Genomic DNA, 19040 nt, shown 5'->3' with positions numbered 1-19040 from the left:
ACTAAATTGTTTCTTTCATAAATATTATTTCAAATTTTTCAATTAACATTTGAGTAAAAATAACTTCAATTAATGCTATATAGTATACGAAAGATACATTTTATAGATTTTTATCAGTTTAATTGCCTTTTTTTTACAGTGCTGAAGTTTATGTGACTATGTTTTTGTAATATGGTAAATTTACTCAATCAATATATGTATTTTGTTACGAGTAAATAACGGGTTGATGCTATTATTAAGAAAATGTGTTAAAATATTATCTAAAATATAAGAACTCATTATTGCAATGGAATACTTGTCAGAATTATACTTGGAAAATAATTCCTTAGAATTAAAATAGCTCGATATCTATGGTGTAAACAATATACACCAGCTGTCTGCGTGGAATTTTTGAACTCATTGCTGCAAAAGTTTTTTTTGGTATGGTAGGAATTCATAAAAATTGTTGGGTCGCCACTGTTCAAAATCTATAAAATGTATATTTCTTGTTAATTTTGACTCCATCCACTAGGAAAAGGAAACAACAACTTGGGTAAATTGTAATTATTTTGAAAGTTAGATTTATAAAGTTATGTAAAACCCTGAGCTTACTTAAGAAATTTTGATGCTAATCTCATTCAATATTTAATAAAAAAATGGTTTCCAACTCCAATTTAATGTAATATTTTTAAGCAGTAGTTTCATAAATAAATAGAAACATTTGAAATTAAAGATAATTTAAGTGTAAAATCGTATTTCAGTAAGTATAACTTTTCTAAATAAGCTTCTTATTAAGAAAATAGTGATTATTATTTAGTTGTCTCTGAATAGTTATCGTCCTTTTAATAAGATAGTTATGCCAAGTTTTGTGCTGAAATATTATCGAGATAAATATTATTGGATTAAAAAGATTATTAACGTTTGTTCAAAGAAAGTTCAATTTCCTAAAAAAAAATCGATGATTTTCAAAAAAATAAAATTTTTTTTTTCAATTATGCAAAAAGTTACAGAATTAAAATTGCAAAAAGTTGCTGAAGAAAATAGTCACATTCCATTCGTTAATTTTATTCATTATCTCATGTTATTGTTTAGGATTGCATTGGTATGATAAACACCCTGTCACTATTTTTATTAGATTAATATAATGAATAGTCGAAAATGAAAGATTTGGCAAAAAACATGAATAAAATTAATTATATTTCTTTCTCAAGTCTTTCATTGTTTTAAACGTGTTTGTGTTTTTCAAGTAATTATATTAAATTTTAATATTACCTTATCACTTTCTATTTTTATCTCAATTTTTATTTCATCACTTTGGGAATCTTCAACTTCCTCATCGGGCTCTTCATCGTCATCACCATCATCATCCTCTTCTTCCTCTTCGATTTCCGTGTTATCTACTATTTCATTTGTTTCTGACTCTTCACTGATTTCAACTTTTTCGTTTTCCTCTTGAGTCTCTTCCTTTCTTTCGAGGTCATGTTCATTTTCGTCTTCTTCATCATCATCATCATCGTCGTCCTCTTCCTCTATGTTGTCAATATTATTACTTACATTTTTTGAATCACTTAAGTTAGAAACACTTTCTTTTTCACTGATTTCGTCTTCCTGATCATCTTCTTCCTCCTCTTCCTCATCTTCCTCATCATTTTCATCAATTTGTTCATCGTCCGCTTTATTTTCTTCTACCTCATTCTCATTACTTTCTTCATCTTCTGTATCCTCATCTACTTCGCTTGTTTCGTCATCCTCCTCATCTTCTTCATCTTCCTCTTCTACATTATTTGTTTCTTCATTTGATGAACTATCTTTACTGCTATTGTTTTGAGTTTCTGTTTCCAAAGAATCTTGTTCCTCTTCTTCATCATCATTGTCAGGTACGTCTTCATCCTCCTCATCCTCATCGCTGTTTTCGTTTTGTTCTTGTATTTCAGGAGCATCATCGTCGTTTTTTTGTTGTTGTATGTTATTATTTTGGTCTATGTGAGGATTATTTGGATCAGATGGTTCTGGTTGGTCCCAATATTGTTCTAATGCTTTTTCTATGTGAACACGGCATTCGGAAGCAGATGATGACTTGGTATCTTTGGAAGGGTCATCGGACTCCGCTAAATTAGTAGAAAATCTGAAATCAGTACATTCATCGTACTCTTAATCTAAAAATACAGCTATAAAGAAGTTTTCGAGGTAGTTACAGGTATGGGGAAATATGCCACATTTTTGACAAAGGGAAAGAGGTGGTCAAAATATTAGAAAATGTGTGACATTATTCATGAACTATCCTTGATTCATCTCGGCTGCCCCCTCTGAAACATTAAAATGCGAAAAAAATATTCCAGTCAGTAGATTTTCGATACGACATATAAATGGAATGTTAAAGTTTGATCTTCATAAGTTTCTTTTCATAATATGTAGAAATAGGATAAGAATATTTTATATTGATTAAGAGATAAATTTGCATTTTGCATACGTAATGTAAATATTTACTTGACAAGCTAGCAGAATTTTTGAAACGAAGTTTGTACTTCAAAGGATTTTTAAAGCATAGATGAAAATAAAATAACTACAGTATCAATTCGAGGAAAAACCATGATAGATCTGAATGCATGATAAAACTATAATCATTGTTAAGAACAAAATCAATTACATATAAATATATTTGTTCTAATTTTCGTTACAAAATGATTAAACCAGTACAGTTTAATTCATAATTTTCTTTCCTCGTATGTAATCTATGGAAAAAAACAATTACTTTTTCCTAATGAAAAAAAATTAAATGGTTCTCAATTTTCTGTTGTCTTTAAGGGTGTTCTTCTGAAATTAGTTGCGAAAAAAAATATTGTTTGATCGCTTAAAATTCAATTTAGGCCTTTAAATTTTGAATAATATACACTATTTTGATTAAAGAAATAAACTGTACTTTAAAACGGACATATATATCAAATATTAGAAAACTAGAGTTTTATTGGCCCATATTTAAAAAATAATTACTAAGTTCAGCAGATGATGCTTCTGGCAGATAAGCAGATAAGACAGTAGAACAATGTTTTCTACTACATGATAGTTAATATCAACTGAACAATTTTCCCGATTGTCTGCTAATATTTTACTCATATTGTTCTACGCTGTTGCTACAAATTGTTGTTATTTGGAAAACAATTTTAGAGTAATAATTTAGCAGAGCCATATATTAACAAATTTTTAAATTTATTTTGAAATTCGCTAGGAATAAATATTCTGGCTTCCTAAGCAAAACGAAGCAAAACTGTTCATTTCTATCCCCTTTTAGTTGTCTTTGAGTTTTCAAATCTAAGTTTGAGCTGGACCACCCAGAACTTTAAACATAGCTGTGTTGGTTGAAAAAATAATTAATTTTCCAAAAATAAAGGAATGAAGATGTTTTAGTTAATTAAGTAATTTTTATCCAACTTTCTCAGAGTAAATTGATCAAAGAAATTTAAATACCTTAACTTAGATCCGATGTGGGGAACGTGTTAAATAACATTTTGAAGTACTCAAATAGTCAGATTTGAAAACATGTTATAGGCACCTTTAAACATAAATATATTCTTTATAATCCTTCAATTTTTTTTCTTAGTAAAATATGTTTCATAAACAGTTTTCTGATGTTTTTATAATTCCAAAGTTCAATTAACAAATTACTTTTCTATTCAACAAAGTTTGTGAATCATTTTTGAAGAAGAAAGGAAAAAACGTCGAGAAATGAGTAGATTTTGTGAAATAAATGAAGTAGTTTATGTAATTGATTTATAAAATGTTCATACCAAGAATAAATAAATAATAACGCAAAAATCGATGCAATGTTTTTAGTACTCCCCAGCCTATTATTCGTATGAAACCAGAAGTAGTTCTAATTTCACAAATTTTATGTAAGGTCTCCTAAATTAAATTGACGATTTTCAAAAATTTATAGCACGAAAGCAATTAAGGTTAAAGGTCATGAAACTTTCCTTCCGAAGTCCGATTCCTGATTTTAGTTCAAAATAGTACGTGTACTACAGATATAAAACGTGTTAATCAGAAGGAAATAAAAAAAAATTACGCCACAATTTTTCGAAATTTTTTTTATTAATGAAAACTCCAAAATTTTCGAAGTATCGATTTTCAGCCACTATCACATGCCTTAAAGTAACATGTTGTGACGTGATTTTTAATTATGTTTCTTTGAATTACAGGTTTCCTATTCAGAACGATATTTGTCAAAAAATTCTTGAATAAAACCAGGAACTCTGGGGAAAAAAACCTGTTCTCTGGCACACAAGTTTGTTGCAAGATTTTTTTTTTTACCTTAAGCGTTTTGCCGTTATAATTTTTTTAAAAAACCTCCAGTTTAATTTAGGATACTCTATCTATCTATTTCATATTTAATTTGTAATAAGCGATAAATTTTTTTCTTCTTCAATAAGAATGGAAAAAATATATTATTTAGTTATAAATGTATCTAAGTATATCTTAAGTTCCCAACGCCGGCATTTTTGCTCCTCCCTTTTATAGCAGTGAAGACTTATGAGGGTTGTTTGGGATTTCTAGAGGGTCGTTAACAAACTATAGATTCAATTAGTGTTGTGTGCTGTTACAACTTATTGATATTTTGATTTGGAATCTAAGGATTATTTACATTTCTAACCTTCCATATAACGTTTGTTATTAAGCTTTTGTTTTTATGCTATTTTATTTTATAATTTTATAACCGTCGTTGCATAACCGCCCCAATTTTTTTTTTTGGATTTACGACTACTAATGTTCAACTCCGTAGCCTTGCAATTTTGTACCCAATCCCGAAGACAAGGGAAGTCCTGGGTCAAGTATTGGGAGAAATTTGCCTTCGTGAAGGACTTTTTGATGGAACTAACCCAAGTTTGAGTCACATGGCGAGAGAAACCTTCCATGGTTAGCCTGATGGCAAGGGGACTCTAACCCATGATTCGTCGACCACTGAGGATATTTTACATCAGTACCGGATTCTGAATTCGTATCGACCAGCCAATGTTGAGATTCGAACCCGGTTCACCTCATTGGAAGGCGAACGCTCTATCCCCTGAGCCATCACTGCTCCGAAAAAAACTTATAACGAAGGTAAAAAAATTATAATATCTACTTAATTTTAACGCGAAACAGTGCCTTGATTTTTTTTTTTTTTTGCCTTTGCGATTTCTCTAAATTTTGTGCAAAAAGCTGATATTCTTTGACTTGATTAAGCATGCAACTTAAAAAAAAATAATAAAATAAAAAAAATAATAAAATAAAAAAAATCAGAAATTTATTATTCGAGATTCCAAAAATAATTTAAATTTCTGTTCATTTTTTTTATCCTTTTAACTTTTTTTTAAAGATGTTTTGAATATATTTTTCGTTAACATATGTGATTTTTCTTTTGTTTAATAATTCAAAGGCTTGTTATCGAATCAACTTAGATTATCCTATTGTAAACTTAAATATAACTTTCCCGTTTTCGTTTTTGATTTGAAATATGTTCCATTCAGTATTTTCCGTACTAAGAAACACAGGACGATGGGGCGACCTAACATAACACTGATTATATTCAGAAATGATATAACTTATTTCTCATTTTTATAACATAACTAATTTAAACTGCAAAGCGATGTGTTGAATTTATTTTTATTTAAATAATTAAAAATTTCCCATATGAGTTATTTTCATCAAAACTAGTATAAAAAACATTACCAAACATTGGTCATTAGGTAAATTTTTCGATAACTTAAAGGTATAGTTTTCGAGGAGTCTAAAAACAAAAATCTTAAAAATCTTAAATTAAAATGGTTTATAAAATGTTCTATTATTAATTATTTCTTTTTATTATTTTTCTTTTTTAGAAAAAGGTATAAAAAGTTTTTTGATTTGCTAAGTGGGTGGTATTCCGAAAAGCACTATACTAATTCAGGTGTTTGCTAAAATTTTTAACGTTCCAAAAATGCTCAGCAAAAATTTTGAGGGGTTACATGGGTTTTAAATATTCAAAAATTTTGTTCTGTAAAATAATATTCTGTTTTCTCAGTAAGTATCTCGTCTAACAGTACAGCATGCAAGGAATACTTTTTCGGAGAATTAAGCCCAGGGGTATAAAACTCTGGGAAAGAGAGCCCTTGAAAGCTCTCCATATTTACTACTTTACAGTCGTACATATACAACTTGTACAGTCGTGAACAAAAGGAAAAAAAATAGTTGCGAATTCGGTGGACAAGATTTCTCAGAAATTAATGCAACGATCATATTGAAATTTTGCGTGTTTACTTCTAGTTAGAATTGTCTAGTGATTAAACAATTGAATTTTTTTTAGCATCATTTACTTTATTTAGCAATACACGATCTAAATTTTATTGAAAATCGTATTTCATTTTGCATTCAGCTTAGCTTTACTTAAATTTCGAAGTGAGTATTTGATTTCAGCTTCTTTTTATATTTTTTAAATTTTTCTTTATTATTAGTGATTTTAAAAGGTAACAAAACATTATTTAATTACTGTTTAATTTTAATTTTGTCAATTTTTGCAAATGTAACATTTCGTAAAAATTGAAATTAAAAGTTTAGTAAGAATAATACGATGTAGTATGATAGTCATCAGAAATTTCGCCAGAGATCAAAAATTTCAGAGTAAGGCTAAAAAAGGAAATTTTTATTCATTTTAGAATGGTTATTGTTGTGTATCTACCTCTACAAAAATATAATTCCAATTCACTAGTATATAAGACGTGATAATTCGATTCGATGGTGGGGTACCTTTTCATAGATGAAGGTTGACATGGTCGATAACTACTTTCCCCACAGTTGTTTAGAATTTATTAGAGAAGGGACGAAACACATATTTTTTATAATCATTTCTTTTACACTTGGTTATCAGATAGTTTTGCACTAAAGTATGAATTAGTTTTCACTATTCTCTGAAATTATCTCACTTTAAATTTTTGATGGCAATAGTTTTTCTCCATAGTATTCAGTTTTTTATTCTGATTTTTATCAAACAATAGAACTGAAATTATCACTTAAAATTTGGCATATATTCTTCTAATCTGTGAATGATTTTTAAATTTTATTGTTTAACTATCATTGCACCATTCACGTTTAAACCGACATATTATTGACAATAATTTAACCAAGAAATTGTGTAAAGAAAATATGGAAAATATATAAAAAAATGATCAACATTATGCCATGTAGTTTATCGTAGTAAAAATTTTATAGAACGAAAGAAATTTTTCAGACAATGGTATTTTGAGCTGCTCTAAAATTTCAAAAGGCTTAATATGCATTTTTGGAACATTTTTATGATCACGAGTAAATAACAGAGGAAGAAACTAAACTTAGCTCTAGGGACTACTTTAAGTGAATAATTTTTTTTTGTTGCATTATTTACGTGAATTTTTATTTTTGGAAGTTACTCCCTTCTTCCGTCAAACTATGGTCTTTCAGCTTAAGACAGGACATTCGCAACTGAGAGATAAGAATTTTGAATAAATACTTTTCCTATTACCTGAAACAAATGAATTCTTCAGGAAATGATTAAGCATTTTATTGTATTCAAATTTCACATTTGACTATAACTTTATTTCTTTAAAATTTTTGTAAACGGTCAAACATTTCGAGAAATATGCATCGACTCTAAAAAATGAAAATAAAAGCATTCAATGCTTTTTAAAAGCTATCCAATGATACTAAACTAAATTTTCAACCCCCAGCGGGCAGGTTGGGGCAACTTTGAAATCTTAATTGTGAGCCCCTATTTTTTATTGCCGAACCGGATTTCCCAGAAAAAAATAACTTTATGGCGCTTTAACAGAGAAAGTTTAAATAGGGTATACAATAGAGTATTAAAATAGGAAATAAACTGTTTAAAATGGTAGTATCTCGAGACCAGCCAGATTAAAAACATAAAAATAGAAATGTTTAAATATTTTTTTTTAGAAAAAAAAAATACCGAAACATTTTTTTCACTCTGATGAGTCTCGAGATGAGCCATTTTAAACAGTTTGACATCTGTGAAGCAAAATACAAAATCTATAAGTCAAATAGTCATTTTTTTCCTGTAGAATTCGAATCTGCAATAAAAAATAGGGGGTTGATATTTAAAGATAGAATGGGGGTGGAATATTGGTCTCGGTATCTCTGGATAACTTTAAAAAAATATTGAATACGTCTGCTTTCGCTTTTTAGATTCGATGTATATTTTTCGAGATATTTTACCGCTTCCAAACCTTTCTTTACACCCTGTTTAAAACTATTTGGTTGAAAAGATTGCTGGAGGTTATTTTGAAAACTTTAAATTTATTTACCGCTTGAAAATTTCACTGAAAACTAATATTCTAAACTTTGAAATTTAACTGTATGACTAAAAAATATTATAAATCAAAAAACCCCATGGCGTCATATTTTCAAAAACTCCTTTTATTTTTGTACGAGAATAGGTACTACGAGAATAGGTACGGTAATGTATTACGAGAATAGGTACGTTTAAGAACATATTCTTAAAATTATAAGCTGAAGCTTGCACAGGATATTTCGTGGCAACCGAATCAAATAATTATTTATAATATTTATCTTAAATGGAATTTTAGAAAAAAATATACAGTGAGTAAAAAAATAAACTGACCGCCTTGAATAGTTTCTGAAAAATCGAATTTTAAAAATGTTGTATATTTAAAATTCGATTTCTCTGGAACTATTGAGCCGATTTCATTCAAATTTTGTATTTCGCGATGTAAAATTACATACTTTAAAGTAACTTAAAAATTGTATATGTTACAATTCAAAATTTTTCTGACTATTATTAAATAAAATAATAAAAAATAATAAATTTTTACTAAAACAATAGAAAATAATGAATATTTAATAAAGGTTATTTTTTGCATGGAATTACCTTTGGATAAACAAATTTTATAATTGTGTGAAAAATTTATTCAAATCACTTAAAAAGGTCTCGAAATATGGTAAAATATGCAAAAAGTAAAAATATTATTAAAGGATCAAAACTTAAGAACGCCCTCCTGACCTAACTATGGGGACCATATTGCTCAGATATCGGCTGACCCATGAATTTTAGAGGTCAGAAATCCGAGTCCGTTGAAAAAATATGTATGTTTATTCAGAGGAAGTACGTTTTTGTGTCTGATTTCGTAATTTAAAATATCGTCTGCGTTAAATAATTAGCATATTTAAGACCACCCTTTCGAATCATTAAGATTGACTCCTAAAACGCGAAGATCAGATCATTAGATCAAAAGTTACTCAAGGTGGTTCATTTTTTTTAAAATTATTTATTTTTATTTTTATTTTTTTATGCGGAACTGTACATAATTAAGGGTAATTTCTAAGCTAGGAAAAAAAAACAAGAAACTGTATTTCAATCCAGTGAATCAATATTGTGGCACTCTGGATTATAAGCATAAAATCTGTAGAAGGATTGGACAGAATTATGAAAATGCTTCTGTATTAACTCATTTTTTCATATTTCTCAAGAAATACTCGAAAAAATATTTTTTAATTTTAGAAGATTTTAGGTCATACGATTTTTTATACGTATCAAAAAAGTTTAAAGCTTTTAGAAGTTTGAGGGACCGCCAATAAATTACGAACGCAAAGGAATGTTTTTGGACACTCTATGTCAAAAAATATAGTGACAAGCATGTTATTTGTATTAATTACTTGAAATGAAACTTTTGATTCCCAAACGTATTCTACGAATGCATAGTAATAAAAACATATGAATGTACCCGGGTGATTCTTTGGAAACATAACAATTCGGAAAAAAAAATTTATTCAAATTTAAGGTCTTCAAAACAATTTAATTTTTTTTTAATATGTATTTTTTTGGTTACATTTATCTTACAGACAGCAGTGTAGTTTATTGACATTTGCTCAAGAGAAAAAAATAAAATAGAAATTCACCAAATTTTGAATGACAGGAAAATGACATATTAGCTTAGAAGTTAAGAAAACAGTCATTTTAAGCTAATAATAAGTAACTCAACTTAAGAAACTCAAAAAGAAAAAGTTGAAAGTTAATTTTAACTTTTTATGTAAATAAATTCCAAAAATAGTTATTGTGAACAATTTGAACGTACCGTTCCTTCTCGGCTTCTCGTTTTTTTCTCAGTTTATTTTTCATTGAATGTTTTTAGGCCCCATGTTTTAAAATAACCTAGTAAAATTATCTTACGATAATTCACAACTGAAATTTTTTATTATTTTATTTAAATTTAAAATACTTCAAATCATTTTATTTTACAACTTTATTACATTCTTTAATTTATGCACCCAAGTAGAGCTTAGAGACTATGACAGAATTAAATTGAACAGTGATGTTCTTAGCTTATCCTTTATATTTTAACCAGCTGCGTTTTGAAAAAGAAAACAAATACTAAAACCTTTGCGTTAGATGGACCATTAATTGTTTAAATTAATTCTATTATACACTGTAGAAGGAATCAAAAATGTTTTTGTTGTTGATATGTAAAGAATAAAATTGTGTATCATTAAACAAAAAAATAACTTTGATTACATACAAGCATATTACAATCATACATGAACTGGGTGTTTACATTATACTGTTTAAAAAATTTTCTGGTAACTGGCATTCATAAATGACAGCAAGGATAATGACAATTTGCCTTTTTACAGCATTTAACTTTACTTTAATTAAGCATTTCTGCCTAAAACGTTTACTTTCCGCAGAAAACAACAGGATTTCCTGAAATAACTGATGTAAATCTATGTAGTTTATGTTATTAATGATTTCAAGAAAAGGACAGCATAAAAAACTACTCCCGTTGTAAAATTTTTTGAAACAGATTTTGAACTAGAAAGTTCGTTCTGAATTCCTGAAATAAAACATGTTCTGATAGGATGGTATTCTAATCAATCTCTTAACCTAAGATATTGATTGCTGGAGCTATTTATTTTGATTATAAATTACTGAAAAAAAGTGGCCAGGAAAATGACTGATTTTCATGTGACAAACAAATTATTAACAGAAAAAATTTTTTTCAACAAAGTTTTTGTAAATAATACCCTCTGCATATGTTCTAGAGATGCTTACAGCGGTTGAGATTAAAAGAATTAGATATTGAAAAATGTATGGGAAGTTTTGAAGAGAGTTATTATTTGAAATATTGTTCGTGACATACCAGGAAAATGACATTTTAAAATTCAGTTAAATTTTTTAACCATACAAAAGAGTCAATGCTAATGCAAAGTCATTTTAAAATGCTAACAGCAATGCTATTTATAAATATTTTTTAAAAAAAAGTTCTCTTAGTAGTATAGTATTAGATCTTGGAACGAAAGAGTGTCAATTGTCGTATTTCGTGAGAATCACCCCCTTATTAAACTGACAAGGGAAATGACGTTATTAATAGATCTATATCAACACTTTTAGACAGGTTTGGATACTTGACATTTTCGATTTTCTTGAAATATTCAGGATATGATGTTTTTTATGTAAAACTATTAGACACGTATTAGATGCTTTATGTACAACTATTAGACACATATTTTTTTCATTTTTGTGAGAAAAAAATGTTTTCTCTAAATTTTGGAGAGTTAAAACTGAAGATCCTTCGGAATAATGAGATGAAAAAACATCGATTTACAAGGAGCAATATATTTTTTTCCAAACAAATGAATCACGGCACTGACCAGTTATGTTCTACTGCAATCCCCCTAACTATTAAATAAATACTTTCAACATATCAAAGGTCATTAAAAAATCTTCGAAACTGGCTATTTTCTAGGATTTTGACAGCCAAAATCTACTAGTAACCAACATTTAACCACAAAGGTATATATTTCTGAGAATACATACCAATGAGTAATAACTTAAATAAACATATGTGTGGTATACATTTAGCGTGACCTTAAAATTGACTTTAAAGTAGCAAGAAACTGACATTTTCCACAAATTCCAAGTTCATTTTTTACGTACTTCTCATCTTACGTACTTAGTTTCTGACGTACTTACGTATTTACAGAAATACATAACCTTGTGTTGATACTGTTCAACTGTTTGTACAAGTAGATTTTAACGGAGAAGAATAATAGAAAATAGGCATTTTTTTCCAAAGATTTTTGATTGATCTTTGACCTTTGATGTAAAGGCTCACTGAAAATATTTATATCCTAATAGTTAGTGTGAGCTTAGTATAATATAAAATATAGGTCAATGTCGTGATTAACTCGCATCACAAAAAGTATAGCCACTAGTAAAGTGATGTGTTTTTTCACATTTTCAGAGGATTTGCAGTTTCGACCCCCAAAGCTTTGAGAAAAAAGTTTTTTTCGGAAAAATAAAGTATGTTTCCAATAGTTTTACATTTAAGAATATATCCTGAAAATTTCAGCAAAATCAAAAATGTCAAGTATCCAATATTTCCTGACTCTTAAGAAAAACTGGCTTTTAAGTATAAATCAGGAGTATTAAGGGATTTAGCAAAGACATATTAAGTATTATTAACGACGAGTTATTAAGCAGAAATAAGCATTGATGCAGTTGTTTTACATTGCTTATTGGTTATTTCGCACAAATAAGCGGTAGATGATTCAGTAAATGCAGAGCACTTTTTTTAACAACGATAAATATTTAGTATTATTGATCGGCAAATGCCAGTCCTTCAACATTCTTACTTCCTTCAGTGCAAAACAAAGCAACCAATATTCAACTGCGGCTTATATTCTTATTAAATCATTGCCTGTCTCCTCGAACAAGTTGCCTCGTTTTAATTTCTGCATCACCCCTTTCTGCATTTCGGTGTTTTCATCAAAATTTGATATTCCTGATTAGTATTTTACGATCCTTGTTTTTAATCCCATTCTCACATGAAAACAGTAATTTGCATAAGAGTCAGAAGTAACAAAGGTTTTACAGAAATATTTAGGAATATTTCTTTAAACAAAAATTTTAAAATACTTATGATTGTAAACACAAAAAATATTTTGATAAAATAAGAGTGTCGCGTAACTTGAATTAGACATATAGAGATGATTTAAAATCTTAAAATATTTATTAAGACTCAATTAATAAGCAAATAATGCAGAAAAACTGAAATATTTTTATTGAAAAATTCACTTAAATATTTTGATACCTGGATAAAGAGCAATAATTTTTGCTTAAATTTTAACAAACTTCAAACATTTTTTTCTCATGATATAGTCTAATTCCACAGCCTTTTTTCTTTCTAAAAAGGTTTTGTTTTATAGGATTGGAATAATAATGCGTGATAACTCTTATCAGTTTTACAGCTTTTTTCCTTAAAAAAAAAAAGAGAAATCATCTAGTAATTTCGGATACTACTGTACGTTATTTAATGTTCAGATTTTTCAAATTTTTCGCTTATTTTTATTAAAACTTACAAAAAATCGTTTTGAATGAAGCTGAAATTTTTTTAAACTTTAATTCGCAAAAACAAAAAAAAAGTAAAAGGTAAAAAAAAAGTTTTTTTTTTTTAAAAAAAAAAGGTAAAAGGTAAAAAAAAGGTGTTTTTTTTTAAAAAAAAAGGTAAAAGGTAAAAAAAAGGTAAAATATTAAATTTCCATTTCATTAATGCAGATGTTTTTTTTAAATGTTGGTATAGTTTTGTCAAAAACTCCATGGAAATATTAAAATACACGCGCTTTATTTCTTTGATTCTGATTGGATGACAGCATTGTATATAACATGTTTCTAAAAGTATGGTCAAAACTCTGAGAATATGATTAAATTTATCTTGGTTCTGGCTCTATGGGAGCAACAAAGATCAAAGTAATTTTTACGGATGTGCTTTGGTAATGGCTTTTGGTAAAATTAACAATAAAATATGGTTTTGTTATTATGATGTTTGGTAGTAAATGTTGTAAAATTTGGAAATTTTAGTCCTGATACCTTAGAACTTGGCGTAAGAACCATTCTTTCAGTTAAATTTACTTTTCAGTTTTATATTTTTACTAAATGTGTGGTAATAAGAACTATAATTTTAAAAACCAGAATTTCTGTTAAATCGTTACCACACGAATAAAACATTACGAAATGAGTGGTTTAAATACAGTATATTGTGGATTTAATACTTGATTTATACTTTTTTTTTACCAGAAATTTCATTACCGCGAAAGTACAATTTTACTAGATTTTTTTTTCTCCGTGTTTTGAACAAATGTTTGAATGAACATAGGGTACGGAGAAATAAATTCTGTTAAAATTATCGTATTGAATAGTAATAGTATTTCCGTTAAAAGAAAAATAATAATTCAGATTAAAAAAAAAGTGGATTATAAAACAAAAATATGCAGTATTTCAACCATTAATTTGGTAGTTTTTTCGTTCACATGGTAACGGTTTACCGGAATTTCTGGTTTTCGAAATTATAGTTCTTAGTACCAAACACTTAATATAAAATAACAAGCTTAAAACTAAATTTGACCGAATAAATAGTTTTTATGTCATGCTCTAAGCTAAAGGTATCATGATAAAATTACAAATTCTATTAAATATTATAAAATTATATTTTATTGTTAATTTCACCAGAATCTCTACGGTAAAAATTACCGAGCTTTTTGCTGTCCCAATAGAGCTAGGATCACGGTACATTTTACCATATTTGACCTCACCATTGACCTTACTTTTTTTCTTAGTGTGGAAATTGAATGTATTTTAAATAGTTAGTACTTGTATTTTGGGATTTTTGCATAAAAGTCTCGTTATCTTATGAAAAGTACAAACATTAAATTAATTTTAAATTCATTGAATAATTTCTAAGAAAAATTTATTTGAAATAGTTTTTTTTTTCATATAGATGTGTAAATTTTTCTTATTAAGGTTTGATATAAATGTTTGTGATCTTTATTTTAATATTTGATCTTTACGAAACGAAGTTTGTCCCCAAATGTGTTGGATTATAAAGAGAATACGCTAAAACTCTGAATGAAATTATAATTTTCGCTTACATGTAAGTATAGGCAGGTACCTGTTTTAATAAAAAATATTTAAGGGAAGTCGGTAGGGCATATATCACCAATGCTAAAACTGATCTTTTCAATGTACCTTTTCTAAAAAACTACTCTTGATATCGCTTTGAATTTTTTTAGGATATTTGAGATTATATCAGTTGTTAGCTGGGATAATATTTTAGCATTAACAGGAATATTTTTTGAGTTATAAAAGAGTTTTGCTCAAAAATGATGAAATTTTCATTAAAAATATTTCAGTTTATAATTTTTCAAACAAAAAAAATCACAGTTATCACAGTGTATACATGTATATGTAAGTATTCCGTGAAAAAAAACTGAAGCAAAATCTTATTTAGATGCTGAGAAAAGGTACATCGAAGAAGGTGAGTTTTAGCATTATTGGTATATGCCCAACCGACTCCCGATAAGTAAAGTATCATATTTTTATAAAAAATTAGTTTCAACGGAAAGTAAGAGCGGCTTTAATGATTTGTCTAATCATCAGCACTAAGTTAACTTAATTAGCTAAAAATTTTCCAGATAAAATTTATTATTCAATTTTTATTCGTATGACCAGATTCATCCAAAATTCCAGTTTACTGTCACCAGCGTTCGAAATTAATGTCTGCGATGTTTATAGTAATCTTTGCTATTCATTGCAACATTTTGCCTTTTGTTTTTAAATTCGAACTTAAATAAATTAAACGAAATTAAATGTATAAATGAAACTTAAATAAGTTAAACGAAATCGATTTTTTTTGCAATATGATGTAACATTTATTTTTAGAACAAATATATGAATTTAGATGAAATGTTTTTATATACCAAAATGCAAAAAAGTTTTCTCTTAATGAAATAAAATTATCAAAAGTAATTTAAACATTTAAACATAAGTTAGTAAAATAATGTACTGCGTTAATTAACCATCCTGAATTTCTGCGTGTGTAGGGTGTTTTGCGATGATCATCCTAGAAAGATCATCTTAGAAATGATCATCCTAGCAATGATCATCCTACAAATGATCATCCTAGAAAAAATGAATCCAAGAAAGCTTACTCATAAATGGTCGAAAATAAATGTTTAAGTGAGAAAAAAAAAACTCTATCAAAATCAGGTAAATCACAATTGGTGAAAGTGGGCGAGCAGAGAGGAGTCGGATTAGAAACACTTCCCGATTTCAACCGGCAATTGAACTAGTTTTGATGCTTTGTACTCGTGCCTTCCTCAATAGTGATTGCCAGATTACAATATCGGTTTTGTGATTTTTTCACTTAAATACTGAGATAAATTGTAATTTTTTACTTTTTTTAAAGATGAGTGGTAAAATAAGATTGTTCAGGGTAAATTTTATGGAACACTCTGTAAAATAAAAGCGGTAATTGAAACAGTTTTTTCTTCATAAAGTGTTTGTTCATTATTAATTCTTTCAAAAATGGAATACTAAAATACTAATTAGTAATCTAAAGCTACATACATTGCATTCATCATTTTTAATTTTTTAAGCACAAAAATAAGTATTACATTAAGACATAACTAAAAACTGAAACATTTCTGATCAAGTTGTATATAAATATACTCTCATAACTGGCTAATCATAAAATTCAACCTATGCACAAATTGATCGTAAAACTTATTCGATACATAAGCGTATCAATCAAAAATTCATTCATGCATATTAATTGTGTAATTGGAAAATAAATTACTTATCTAAATTTCTTATAAATGAATATTAATTTAAAGTTAGTTTAGATATTATATGTTGCAACCTATTTATTACTGTAAATTATATACTGTGTTTTCTGTTAAATCTTTAACGACACCCTGGAATTTTTTTCTTCGCACCGAAAGCCTCAAATAAAATAATAATATTATAAACATTTACTTCAAGTAATAATGTTTATTTAATTTCATAAAAAAAAATTCATCACTGTTAAGTTTTATCTGAAATAATTATGATTGTTAGAATTCAATAGTAAACGAAAAAAGGTTATTGTCAGTTTTACCAAATTTTATCATCTGTAAAAAATTGAAATATTGTACTTGAAATTTTAATTTAGATGCTTCAAAAAATATTTTATTTTCGATCATACAACATTAATGCTCGTAAATTTTATACAACATAAAATTTATTATGTGAGTGAGTATGCTATTATTAATATAATATTTCATGTATATGTAATTATTGACCTCTAATAATGTATTTAAGTCATAGTGTTTTCATAAATGAGTATCTCACTCTTTTCATGGGTGTTCAATCGTACAATGCTAACCACAGGTGGCGCTAGCGGTTACACTTCCGGGTTGCAACTTCCGATTTGTTTTTACATCTAAGTTTTAAAAACTTGCCCATTGCCCAAATTGCTAAGGTCATTGTTATTGAACTCGTACTGTTTACAATATGACCATTAAATTTTTTAACCCATTTAACTTTAGCCAATACACTCAAATAATAACAATTCTTAAAATTTATTTGCGTCGATTTATTAGTTTCTTTAAATCGATCAAAAGAACTTTATACCGAAACATCTTATGTATGGTAAAACTATGTGTCAGTTTAAATATAATCTCAATACCAACATTTCCTAGATTATTAAGACTGGTAACGAACGCACTGTCTCCTTAACTTAACATTATACCGGACGACGCACAGGAAAATTTCAAGACTCTGTTCAGGTTTCAGAATCTTGTTATACATACATAAAGTTAAACTAACGTACTACTCCTCTAACCAGATATAAATTGATTTGTAAGAAAAAAAAAATAAACTTCGAAATATTTCCATAATTTTTAATTTCCATAGTTTTTCAATTTTGCAGAAAATACTTTAAATAAGAAAAATTCCCAGACAATTTCCAAACATTGTCCTAATTTTAATAAATGTATTCTTGTTTTGTGTATATTTTTGAAGATGCCCCTATAAAATGGAAAATTTTGAGCAGCTGAAAAGCACTGAAGTTATCGTACAAGTGTAGTACATAAGTAAGTGTAGTATATAAGTAAGTGTAGTATATAAGTAAGTAAGTGTAGGATATAAGTGAGTGTAGTCTATAAGTAAGTACAGTATATAATCAGTGCGAGTGTAGTAAGTAAGTAAGTATCAAGAAATAGTTGCGAAATGATTGGGCATAAAATAGAGATGTACTCGAACCTCATCGAACTCGAGCATACAACTTCATATTTTTTCTTTTCCATCTAAAGTATGCCGGTCAATGTAATATTTAAGTGGCTGCTGCTTGTAGAGCTACATCTGCACACAAACATTGGTTGTAAAAAAGTATCAAAAATTTTTTTTGGTACGTTTGGCAATTTTATTAGGTAATTCTCAGAAGAACTAAAACACGAAATAAAACAGGAGCGGCATATATTTCAGATAAAAGATGATTTCTACTGTATTTTAGGTTACTAAACGTTAAAAATTCTCTAAATAATTCTGAAAAACTAAAGAAAAAAAATTAAAAAATTGATTCGTTAAATTAAAAAACCTTTATAAAGTGATAGTTTAATCTTGACACCTGGGTCAAACTATTGAGTACCAACATGAATCGGTATTAACCTGCTCATGCCAACCACTAATAGGCAATGAAAAAAATATCACATTTGTATTAGTGAACTATTAAGATATTACTTATACCTGCCTGAAAATTAAGTTGTTAACACCATTATTGCAGAATATTTCTGCACAATTGAAAATTGTTTTCGGTTTAAAATAGTCTATTTAATTTTCTGGTAAATATCGTAATCGATGCACTTTCTAAGTAAGTTAAAAATTTACATTTAATTTAAAGATGCATAATTTATCGCATAGTAACCTGAGACGCTTGGATTGTTGCCATTTATAAGCATGTAAGAATCTCTTAGTTCCAGAAATTTATTTCCGGGTTAAAATAGAAATATGCTATTTTATTTAAGCATATATTGGTATTAGAATAATCATATAAAAAAAGGCATTAAGTTTCTATATATATTGATATTTAATTCATGAACATGAAATAATGCATAATCACCGTTGAAGCAACCCGTAAAATCGATACAATCAAAATAATAATTATAAAACAAGATAAAAAAACATTTTCTCCTAAATTTACATAATATTGCTCATTTATATGATATAT

General features: G+C 27.7%; 1 protein-coding gene across 1 annotated transcript in view; it reads right to left on the bottom strand.

Annotated features, from left to right (window-relative positions):
* Positions 1-19040, bottom strand: part of LOC107451012 (sarcalumenin-like) — a 41812-nt gene that overhangs the window by 21699 nt on the left and 1073 nt on the right. The window contains exon 2 of the mRNA XM_016066964.3: positions 1252-2087. Within this exon, the coding sequence (XP_015922450.2) occupies positions 1252-2087 (836 nt within the window). The remainder of the gene's footprint in view (positions 1-1251; positions 2088-19040) is intronic.

This window comes from Parasteatoda tepidariorum, chromosome X1, assembly GCF_043381705.1.
Source record: "Parasteatoda tepidariorum isolate YZ-2023 chromosome X1, CAS_Ptep_4.0, whole genome shotgun sequence".
NCBI classification, from domain to species: domain Eukaryota; kingdom Metazoa; phylum Arthropoda; class Arachnida; order Araneae; family Theridiidae; genus Parasteatoda; species Parasteatoda tepidariorum.
The sequence above is the reverse complement of the archived record's forward strand: the minus strand, read 5'-3'. Positions and strand labels throughout refer to the sequence as shown.